Below are 12,500 nucleotides of genomic sequence, written 5' to 3'. Positions count from 1 at the left end.
ATTGCGTCTCTCAAGTCTCCCTTATTTGGTATTGTAAAATTAAAACAATACAATACAACATGCATTTCGGTTATTACCTCCGCCAACGAAGTTGGAAGGAGGTATGTTCTCGTTTGTTTGTGAACAGTTTCCTAGGCACAATTGTAATCGTAGAGTAATGAAACTTGCAGGTAATAACTATTATGTAAAAAGCTGGAAATGATTAAATTTTGGAAGGTCAAGGTCAAAGGTCAAGGTCACAGTCAAGCAAAGTGTCCAATTCACGTAATCAACCATACGTTTGGACGTCGATGTCACAGAGACTTCAAACTTTGTTCAAATTTGAGTTTAGGGAAATCAACGCCAATTAATACATGTTAAGGTCAAAGCTTAAGGTCAAGGTCGAGCAAAATGTCGAAAAATAAGCTGCCACGGTGGAGGTCTGTGTTCTACTGAGTGCCATGCTAGTTGTGAAAGTAATGATGATAAACTGACACCGTTTCACACACACACACACACACACACACACACACACACACACATATATATATATATATATATATATATATATATATATATATATATATATATATATATATATATATATATACACATATATATATATATATATGTACATATATATGTGTGTGTGTGTGTGTATCATACATGAGTGTTTATATTTGATTTTGTGTTTGATACATGTATATATAGATATATAGATAGATAAGTAGATTGATTGATATATTTTTGTGTGTGAGAATGTCCCGGTTCCCTGTGAGTTGAAATAACAAAACACGCTCACACGTTAATATAAAATATAAAGATCATAAAATCCAATGCAACTTCTCAATGAAAATTTCCCATTTTCAATTATCACCTGCTAAAGTTTATATCATTTCCCCGTCATTTTTCCTGTAATCAGAAGGTATGACGCGGGTAACTTCTACCCAACATCTACAGCAGTCAATGCAGTATTGACTCTGTTCTACTGTATAGCGTCATATTGTCATTGACGTCACACATCGCTTGCCGAGAAGCGTCGTTTATAATTTTCAAACGCGAGAGATTGATCTTAGATATTCAGCGCAAGCGCAGAGGCTGCTTCAGAAAACGCCTTTGTGTGATATTTGGGTGAGTATTTTCTTTATTCTTCTTTCAAGTACCTGGTTACGTGATTGATTGATTGCTTGATTTAAAGTTTTCTGGCATCCTGACATCTAAGGTCATTGACGCCGATATCATTTATTATATATAAAAAATAAAATGAACATTTTGCTTGACCATGACTTTGATCTTTAGTCTTAATCCTCCAAAATTAATAATTTCCAGCTTTTTACATAATAGATAATCCCTGCACGTTTCATTACTCTACGATTAAAATTGTGGCCAGGAAGCTGTTCACAAACAAACACACACAATTAGGGGCGAGAATATAACCTCCTTCCAACTTCGTTGTCGGAGGTAATAACCATTATCATTATCTATAATCCCAACTTGGCTTTCTGTTTTAAATAAATCATGCAAATTAATATCCATTCCACAATAATAAAAGCTTATAGTAATCAAAGATTTGATTCAATGTGTATTTACCCGCCTTCCTATTTGCCCACCTGATCATCGATGTATCGTAATTGCTTGCTAAATGAACGATATGCAAAGATTGCCCATCAAATAGTTTGGTCAATTAACTTCTCGCTTTGATGAAAGCTATATTTGATTTGCCATTTGATTAACGGAAAAATAATGCTGGTAATTCAATATCTATTACGGCGTGTATGTGACCACGTCATGTTAAACGTATACGACCATTAGTAATTGGAATGTCCAATTGTTGTTATGCCTAATAAAATTTTACTGTTATTATTTTTATCATTGTTAGTAGTAGTAGTAGAAGTAGTAGTAGTAGTAGTAGTAGTAGTAGTAGTAGTAGTAGTAGTAGTAGTAGTAGTAGTATTCAGATCAAATGATTATCTTTATCTTGAGGGTACACTCAGGTATCCTTTTCTATCTTATTTCTCTTCCTTTTTTTTTTAAACTTTTTATAGTTTATATATGGAAGGTCTATTCTAATGTTCTTACGGTTCTTAAAATGCCTTATATAATTCATTACTTCTCTTGTATTTGATTTATTTCCTTGTTTCCTTTACAAACTGGGATATTTTTTTACCTGTTGGAACCCTTGTGCTTATAGCATCTTGCTTTTCCGACTAAAGTTGTAGCTTAGCAAGCAATAATAATAATAACTATAGTAGTATCATTCAGATCAAAAGACTATGCAATCGACAGATACAATTGACAATTCAAATATTTAAATAATGTTTTGAATAGAATTTAAACTAAATCATTTCCACATGAATGACCATTTCTGATTTATGAAAACAAGGAAGTAAGAAATTAATTATAAAAATTAAGGGTTTATTATTTCGGGGATGTCAGTCATGAAATTATTTGAGAATTACCATCCATGTTTTAAAGTTCCTAACCAGTCATGTTTCAACATAATTCGCTCTCATAAAATACCCTTGAATTGATTTAAATTAATATTTGATTCAATGGAAGGAAAAAAGTAAAATAAAATATGAAAAAAATATTCTGGAAAACATTCTGTGTTATCATGGAAATTTTATTCGATGTAAGTCCTAAATCGTTAAAAGATTATAAAGGAAAACAGCGAAATTGTATGTTTATAACAAAATGACCATTTTAACCCTATTCAAATATCAGACGATATCATGAAGTCAAACTATACCTCGCCATGATATTCTAGAATCTTCGTTTCAAAGAAACATTAACCTCAATATCAACCTGAAGTAATTAAATAATGAAAAAGAGCAAACGTTAGAAATCTATTTTGGGTCTTCTACGCAACGTAACCCAGAGAAGAGGCAGAGAAACTCAACACGATGTTCTCGAGTGATGTTCGCAAATAATTGAGTACCTCACCAGGACATTCTACAGTCTTCGTTTCAAAGAAACATTAACCTCAATATTAACCTAAAGTAATTAAAAAAAAAAAAAAAAAAAAAAAAAAGAGCAAACGTTAGAAATCTATTTTGGGTCTTCTACGCAACGTAACCCAGAGAAGAGGCAGAGAAACTCAACACGATGTTCTCGAGTGATGTTCGCAAATAATCCAGTACCTCACCAGGACATTCTACAGTCTTCATTTCAAAGAAACATTAACCTCAATATTAACCTGAAGTAAATAAAAAAGAGAACAACCGTAAGAAATCCATTTCGGAGCTTCTACGCGACGTAACCCAGAGAGGAGCATGAGAAGCTCCTCGCCACGTAGTCGAGTGATGTTCGCGAATAATTGAGTTTCAGAGTCACCATGGTGCCAATCTGGAAATGACGGAATGTGACCTTGTTTTGATTGTTGGTTATGGTTCCCAAGAGCCCGTTTCATAACACAACTTCCAGAACCAATTACAGCCGGAGTTGTCGCTTTATCAAATTACATCTTATTTTTTCTTTAATTACCTGGATGTTTCTCCAAAATAAGGAGAGAGAGAGAGAGAGAGAGAGAGAGAGAGAGAGAGAGAGAGAGAGAGAGAGAGAGAGAGAGAGAGAGAGGGGGGGGGGGGACTTGACTTACTTCCGTTTTCCACGTATTATAATAATTATTATTATTGTTATTACTATCTAAGCTACAACCATAGATGGAAAAGCAAGATGCTACAAGTTCAAGGAGTCCAACAGGGAAAAATAGCCCATAGCAAAAACGAAGTCCAATGTCTCGTGAAGATGAATGTGAATGAAAAATGATTATTCATGGTAGGTACACTTACTACATTAAACACATAGACACTTCGGCGTGTTTTAGTGGAGCTTCAGTCAGCAATAGACATCTGCAAATTGAATTTTTCATTAGAAGGATTTATATTAACCCTTGCTCAAACAACTCATGAGAGAAGCTAAAATTAGGAGAGAGAGAGAGAGAGAGAGAGAGAGATAGAGAGAGAGAGAGAGAGAGAGAGAGAGAGAGAGAGAGAGAGAGAGAATTTAATTTTCCTTTCGTAGGATTTATATTATCCTTTGTTCAAACAACTCACGTGAGAAGCTAAAATTACGAGAGAGAGAGAGAGAGAGAGAGAGAGAGAGAGAGAGAGAGAGAGAGAGAGAGAGAGAGAGAGAGAGAGAGAAATACTGTAAATGTTCGCGGACTCCGGAATCAAATATTATTTCTGGATTTTTCCCTTCCTGTCATGTGGAGTGTTGTCAAATCTCTAAAATAATCGAAGAAAACAAAGTTTACTTTGAAACGAATAAAACTGAAGACATTGACTTTATTATTTTTTTGCCTAGTCTTTAAACAACCTTGCTATCTACACATCCTAAGATCGTAATTAAATTAGGTTATAGATTTTTTTTAAAGAAAACCCGCTTGTCTATTTGCTTAATGCAGAAGACTCAAGACGACGGAAACTCGGTTTCAAAAAATAATAATTTGAAAATATCAGAGGATTTACGTCTTTAATTTAAGTTTATTTATTTCAATAACATAAACCGTTTAACCACCAATGTTCAAGAACCTTAAGTAGGGACTGACAAGAGAAGAAAGATGACGGGATGAGATGTAGTGATAATAAACTAAAATAAAAAATAATAGCTGAAAATCGTAATATTTTTCTTGGGTAAATTCCTCTATGATAGAAAAGAGCAGGTAGCGAAATGCATACAAAAAATATAAATATATATACACCCATATAACAACTAAAAATGCAGCCGTTTCTAATCCACTGCAGGATAAAGGCCTCAGACGTCATATCTGAGGTTTGCCTGGTTTTTATCACCACACTGGCTAGTGTGGCTTCGTGATGATGGGATATTTTAGTCTGATCGCACACAGTAAACCAACCTAGTATGGATAGCCCTGACTAGTACAGCTTTGCTGATCAAGGCGATGCGCATACCCTTTCACGACGTAAAGTATATATGTATATATATATATATATGTATATGTATATGTATATATATATATATATATATATATATATACATATATATATGTGTAATATATATATATATATATATATGTATATATATATGTATACATATATACGATATGTATAAACAGTATATATATATATATATATATATATATATATATATATATATATATATATATATATATATATATATATACATATAGACACTTTAGTGTTTAAATATGGAAATTAAAGTGAGTTAACATTCATATTCAATATATCAACGAAACTAGAAATAGAACCTTGAATGGAGACAAACACAGATGTGACAGGCGATGAGTAGCCTACTTACCTTTCTGACGCTTGCCTCGCAGACACATGTTGATCGGACACCTGAAATACAGAGACAAATATAAATATTTTATAAGGCACATTAAAAGTTTCAAGTTTTATAAAAAAAAAAAATAGCAACATGAATACCTAAAAATCTAAATAATAAATATTAAATTTATTCAATATGTTAGCATATTCTCATATAGAGGTAAACGTGAATGCGATTCTTTTCATTCTATATTCAAATTTAATGTTATTCCAAGTATGAAAAGATTAAAATTGACATATTTGAAGATTAACTCCATTAAGTGGATGGTTCACAGGTGGAACTGAGGGATTATCTGAGTGAATATTTCAATATTCTTTTTGTCCTTCACTGGAAAAAAGATTTATTCGAAAAATGAAATTCGTGCATTCAGATTGTCAAGGGTTTTAGTTGGTGGATTTTTGGTAACAGTAAAAGACAGCTCTGTAAGTCAAGCTTGACTCATTGAGTTGGCAAATCTCCTTCTTTTAATAATAATAATAATAATAATAATAATAATAATAATAATAATAATATAATAAAGTAACTGTAAATCAAAGAGAGAGAGAGAGAGAGAGAGAGAGAGAGAGAGAGAGAGAGAGAGAGAGAGAGAGAGAGAGAGAGAGAGAGATTATCTAATCTAATGTTGTATCTGTCCTTCAAATATTTGGTTTTCATTGTTTATTGCTATCTTGTAGTTTACTTATTTCCTTGTTCCCTTTCCTCACCGGGCTATTTTTCCTCTTGGAGCCCTTGGGTTTATAGCCTCTTGCTTTTCCAACGAGGGTTATAGCCTATGTTGCATGGGCAAACTCTTATAATCCCAGTTACTTTGTCACACAATATAATGGGACAAGTTTAGATAAGCCTGTTTTATAAAACTTCGGCTAATCTTTCTTCTCAAGACTTCGTACACATTCATTTCGTGTTATGTCCTTTCCATAAAAAAGAATTTTTTTTTTCTTTTTACATAGCGAGAAAAATGATAAAATATAAAATGAAATCTTGATGAGATGTGTGTATTTTTTTATCATGAAACCGCATGTTATACATACAAGAAGTTGAAAGGATATGAGAACAGCATTTTCAGTATCTACATTTACAGAATGAAATTTAAAGATTTTCAATCGTCGCTAAGGCTATGTATTGGCAATTAAAAGGAGTGATTGATTGACATCTAAGGTCATTGACGCCGATATCGTGTATTGTAAATAAAAACAAATTAAAAGAATATTCTATTAAAACAATAAAAGCAAAGATGTCATTTCAAAAGTTAAATATCTTTCAGAAGACCTGCTTCTGAAATAAATCTAAAAATACCACTAGCATGGTAAGACACATCATTTCCAAGAATCTTGGCAAGGATGAACCTGCCATCCTCACCTCGAGCCTCAAACAAACCTAGCCTAACATTACCTAGGACGCTTTCAGTTTCGATGTAATGTACATCAACCCTAAAATCTAGAGTACTTTCCTATAAGGGTCAAAACGAATCCATAGTTGCCAGTCTCAAGATCTACATTATGGGAAAAAAATTCCTTTGAGATCACACTTAAATAATTGCAGAATTAAAAAAAATAAATAAATAAATAAAATCGAATAAGAATATTAATACAAAAATTTAGCTTCCTCCACCTTCGTAATAATATTTCTGAAAAATAAGACAGGCTCAAATTTTAATTCTACTCAGGTAAAAGTTCTCATACTTATTATTATTATTATTATCATTATTATTATTACTTGCTAAGCTATTACCCTAGTTGGAAAAACAGGATGCTATAAGCTCAGGAGCTCCAACAGGGAAAATAGCCCGGTGAAGAAAGGAAATAAGGAAAAATAAAATATTTTAAGAAGAGTAGCATTAACATAAATGTTAAAAGGATGTATTCCTTCACTTGATGCAAGCTAAGTTTGCTCTGTAGAAAGAGAGAAAAAAAAAGAGAACGAAAATCCAGCGGGTCCTTCACCCATTATTCCTTGGGTTTAATCCAACTGGTTCTACACCCTGTATCTCACCAGCAAGGGAGAAAACTCAAGATCCAGATAGTCCTACACCCATTATTCTTTGGGTTTAATCAAAAGGTCCTACACCCATTATTCTTTAGGATTAATCCAAATGGTCCTAGACCCATATCATTCCTTGGGTTTAATTCAAATGGTCCTACACCCATATTATTCCTTGGGTTTAATTCAAATGGTCCTACACCCATTATTCCTTGGGTTTAATCCACCTGCTCCTACACCTATTATTCCTTGGGTTTTATCCCAAAGGTCCTTCACCCATTATTTATTTGGTTTAAGCCAGGTGGTCCTACACCCCTTATTCTTTGGGTTTTATCCAGATGATCCTTCACCTATTATTCCTTCGGTTTAATCCAGTTGGTCCTTCCCTCATTATTCCTTGGGTTTAATCTAAATGGTCCTACACCCATTATTCCTTGGATTTAATGCAGTTGGTCCTAAACCCATTATTCTTTGGGTTTTATCCAGATGGTCCTTCACCCATTATTCCTTCGGTTTAATCCAGCTGGTCCTTCCCTCAATATTCCTTGGGTTTAATCCAAATGGTCCTACCCCCATTATTCCTTGGGTTTAATCTAAATGGCCCTACACTCATTATTCCTTTGGTTTAATGCAGTTGGTCCTAAACCCATTATTCTTTGGGTTTTATTCAGATGGTCCTTCAACCATTATTCCTTCGGTTTAATCCAGTTGGTCCTTCCCTCATTATTCCTTGGGTTTAATCCAAATGGTCCTACACCCATTATTCCTTTGATTTAATGCAGTTGGTCCTAAACCCATTATTCTTTGGGTTTTATTCAGATGGTCCTTCACCCATTATTCTTTGGGTTTTATTCAGATGGTCCTTCCCTCATTATTCCTTGGGTTTAATCCAAATGGTCCTACACCCATTATTTCTTTGGATTAATGCAGTTGGTCTTAAACCCACTATTCCTTGGGCAAGAGGGAAAACTCAAGATCCCGATGACGGCCATGTGGTGCCGCATGTGTAGAGAAAATAGAAAGAGGTGCTACCACGTGGCATCGTTCTCTCTCCTTTAAAATATTGACTTTCCTTCTAACAGAGTTCTGTGGGATGGCCTTTCTAATGGAGTGACGCGATCATTAATATTTCGAGAGAGAGAAAGAGATAGATAGTGACAGAAAGAAAGGAAGGGGGAGAGAGATAGAGGAAGAGAGCCCGTCATCGTCAGTTGATGGACCCTCAACTGACAAGCAAGTCTCCACATTTTGGGACGGGTGGACCACTCTAGCCCTTATACTCCGGACTTATAAATTTCAGCCTAATGTAAATACGTACATAAAATACTCCCGCCATCACCAATTCTCGATATTTGGGTTTGATCTTAATTCCAGAAACGTAGAACTGCTCTAAAGTATATGAAGTAACTTATATATCAATAGAAAGCTATTGCTTTGAATTTTCTGATACATTATCAGAAACTATGCTAAATCCAAACAATATGATGACATGAAAGGCTGAAACTGAAATAGATTTAGAAATTTTTTTTTTTTCAAAAGTAACTTTGAATGACTAAGAAATGGCTTTATAGTTATTTTTAAGTAGTGTTACAGGTGTCACATGATAAGGTAAACAAATCCCTTCCAGTTGATGCCTAGTGATTCAATTCATTGTGGAAAACTGTGAAGCACTCAGGACAAATTCCTCCATCACATTTTGGACAAAAATAGCCTGAGCGGACCCTTTTAGGGTGACCTGCAATACAATTCCTTTTTTTTTCCCCACTGGGAGTTTTACAATTTTATGATCATCATCTGAAGATAATGCTATATGGGAGGGACTCCTTATTGGATTTGGTGAGAGTGAAGCTGCATGTATCTGTTCACGAGTGCGTCTTTTCCTAACGATTTTTACCAGCTCATAGTTCTGAACAAGTGACTCGACTAAGGAGACCATGAACTTATATCTATCTAAGGGAGGGCTTCTTGATGTATTGGATGCATACAGTATATAGCTGTTGAGGACAGCAGTCCCAATCAGTGAAAAGCATCCCTTATTTGTCCATTTTAGTGTCTTGCCCCCAGATAGGTACGAGTACAACTTGGTGTCTTTCATGTCTACACCACCCATGACATGATTGTCGTCATCAACAACATGTGGAACAATTTTGTCAGGTTTGCCTGTTCTGTTTACAGTTTTATAGCCTGCTTTTGAGGAAGTAGATAAAAGAACAGGTGTTTTCTTGCCACCCTTGTAAGTCACACATAACAAAGGACCCTTTCTACACTCTGAAACCTCTTTGTTTTTTCATTTTTTTCTATATAGCATCCATAGGCAATCCTTTACGGTTTGTACGAACTGTTCCAGTTGCTGTTGTGCCATTTTGCCAAAGATCTTGAAATAGCTTAGGTGAAGAAAAGTAATTATCAAGACCTAGGTGATGACCACGATGAAATAACCCTGCTTTCTCAAGAAGCCTCATAACAAGGTCATATGTGGCCCCATTATCACTTACTTGCATACCAGCTGTTCCCCTATATATCTCAAAAGCATAAGTATAGCCAGTTCTTGCCTCACATAAACACCAAACCTTTATCCCAAACCTAGCATGATGCTTGTTTGGCATATACTGTCGCAAATGAGGGGTCTTACCTCTAAAGCCAATAATACTTTCATCAATGGATATTTTTCGTTCAGGGTAATAATGAATTTTGAAAGTTCTCTGGAAGTGATCAATAACTGGTTGTATTTTATACAATTTATATGCTGGGTGTTCTGGTGGTGGCATTTTTTAATTGTCTGCAAAATGCAGACACTTGAGTAAAACTTCAAACCTCTCTCTGTTGAAGTGGTTAGAGAACCACGGTGTTACCTGACTTGGATTTGTACAATCCCAGTAAGACCTCAAGGTTGATTTCTTGACAAGCCCCATATTCTAAATAACTCCTAAGAAAGCAAACATTTCATTCGCAAATGTTTGACCTTGTTTGATCCATAAGCTGACCATAGACCTTTTCTTTTGTTGAAGATACTCAGTATGAGACTGGATCCACTGACTTGCATACAGATTAGTTTCATCAACAGTTTTCTGAACAAAACTATCAGTAATAAAGAGCTTCAGGTATTCTATTGGTTGGGCATCGTGTTTTGGGGGATGGATTGGTCCACAATGGCCTGTGAATCTTACTGGAGGTGGTCCAACTTCATTGTCTAATATCCTCATCCAGTCTCCATCACTTCTATCACTATCGGGATTATCATCACTTTCATCAACTGATACATCATCATTGTAAACTTTCATCATCAGTAGAAATATCTTCCTCACTAGTATCATAGCCATCATAATGGCTATCATCATCATCAGTCTCTGACTGGGTCAAACACCTATCATTCTCATTATCGATAATAATCAGTTGTGATAATCTGGAAAGGTGCCCTTATGAAAAGTACTATATATATGTATATATATATATATATATATATATATATATATATATATATATATATATATATATAAAATATATATACATATATGTGTGTGTACACATAAAAATGAAACAAGCAACACCAAAGACCAGCGGAGAAAACTGTAAGTTACATTCATAAAGACATACACAAGTACAAGACACAAACAAAATCATAATTACAACATTGTTACTCACATATATTAGTGTGTGTTTTATCATTACTCTGTTCAATTATTACACTGAAAAGGTCCTCATAAGTGATGTGTTTCCCATGTATGAAAAGTGATACCAAAATTTTCAAGTGAAACTATTCGGCTTATCCTATAATATATTTTATTCCCTAAAAGAGTGTGGGATTATAGACAATATTCCGTAAAATAATAGAGAATTAAAACACTATCATTCAAGTAAATAGCACGGAATAAAATATGCTTCTAAAACTAAATAAAAAGGTATGCAGTAAGTGCTGTTTACATTGGAGACCTGTACTTACCAGCGTGTATTTACATCCAGCTTTTAAAACGAGTCTACAACGCTCAAAGAAAAAAAAAACAAGGATAACATTTTGGCGTGGTTTTGCTTTTGTAGTAGTTATCCTGCATTACACTTTGGCATGTAATATATATAAACTGATGATACTGAGTCACAATAAACGCTCACAATACAAATTTCACATGGACAACACAAGCAGCACAGCAACGCAAACGTTTTGGCAAAGATGTCGTCTTTGTAAACAAACTCTTATGAATGAAATCCCGTTGTTCACTGCTTTGCCAAACATTTTTCCTTCATTACAAAACGCACAAAACATTCACGAATCAGAGGAAACCATTATATCAATAAATATTGGCATATAAATACGAAATATTACGTAAAAGATGTAGCCAATAAGTTGGTGTCACACAACAGGAAACTTGCCGCCGAAAGCAAACACATTCAAGACCAAAACAAAAGCTGATAATGTCATTGGTTGCTACATTATGACGTGGAATCAGTGAGCCAATGGGAAGGAAGCATTTCTGTGACGTATCCAGGCCTCCCAAATTGTCTAGTAGGAACGTGAGATCGGGGAAATTGAACAGAGGATTAGCAAGCCACGATCATGGCCTCCAGGGGCTCTAGAGGTAAAGCCATGATCGTTGGCCTCACGGAGTATAAGGGCTACACTAGGTAATGGGTCTTTCGGTCGATATAATACAGGGGCGTAGGAGCGTTTTCCTGTTTGAGGGGGCTAAAGTTCGAAGTAACACTGAAGGCGGAGTCGCAGGCGCGAAGGTATGGGGGGGGGGGGGGGGTCTGGGGGTCTTCCCCAGAAAATTTTTATGATGAAACACCCTCAGATGCGATTTCCTAGCATCTGACAGCATATTGTATCAAAAACCAAATCATATTTTTGGGAGATTTTTATGTGACCAATTCCAATTTTTACACAATAACAATCATAAAATACCAATAGGCTTATATATATATATATATATATATATATATATATATATATATATATATATATATATATATATATATATATATAGGCCTACTTGGTGAATTTACCCAAAAATATACTGACAATGTTGATTCTTTGCTACAAACTCATTCGCAATATCGATCAAGTCAAGACTATCGGTTCTTTCCGAATGACAATGAAGTATCATGCAATGATTCAATCTTTTCTGAGTCATTGTACTCCGAAGGTACGTTTTCACTCTTCGCATGGCACTAAAAGCGCCTTCGCTCTGTGCGTTTGATGCTGGCATAACAAGCAACAGCTTAACAACCTTAGT

The 12,500-nt window shown here is 34.7% G+C and overlaps 1 protein-coding gene and 1 pseudogene across 1 annotated transcript in view; both read right to left on the bottom strand.

The window, feature by feature from the left end:
- Positions 1-12,500, bottom strand: part of LOC137629750 (calcitonin gene-related peptide type 1 receptor-like) — a 703,766-nt gene that overhangs the window by 553,726 nt on the left and 137,540 nt on the right. Inside the window, exon 2 of the mRNA XM_068361349.1 lies at positions 5,263-5,303. Within this exon, the coding sequence (XP_068217450.1) occupies positions 5,263-5,290 (28 nt within the window). The 5' untranslated portion in view covers positions 5,291-5,303. The remainder of the gene's footprint in view (positions 1-5,262; positions 5,304-12,500) is intronic.
- On the bottom strand, positions 8,907-10,595 carry LOC137629349 (piggyBac transposable element-derived protein 4-like; annotated as a pseudogene).

Source organism: Palaemon carinicauda, chromosome 37 (assembly GCF_036898095.1).
Source record: "Palaemon carinicauda isolate YSFRI2023 chromosome 37, ASM3689809v2, whole genome shotgun sequence".
In the NCBI taxonomy this organism is placed as follows: Eukaryota; Metazoa; Arthropoda; class Malacostraca; order Decapoda; family Palaemonidae; genus Palaemon; species Palaemon carinicauda.
This window is presented reverse-complemented; position numbering and strand designations above follow the sequence as displayed.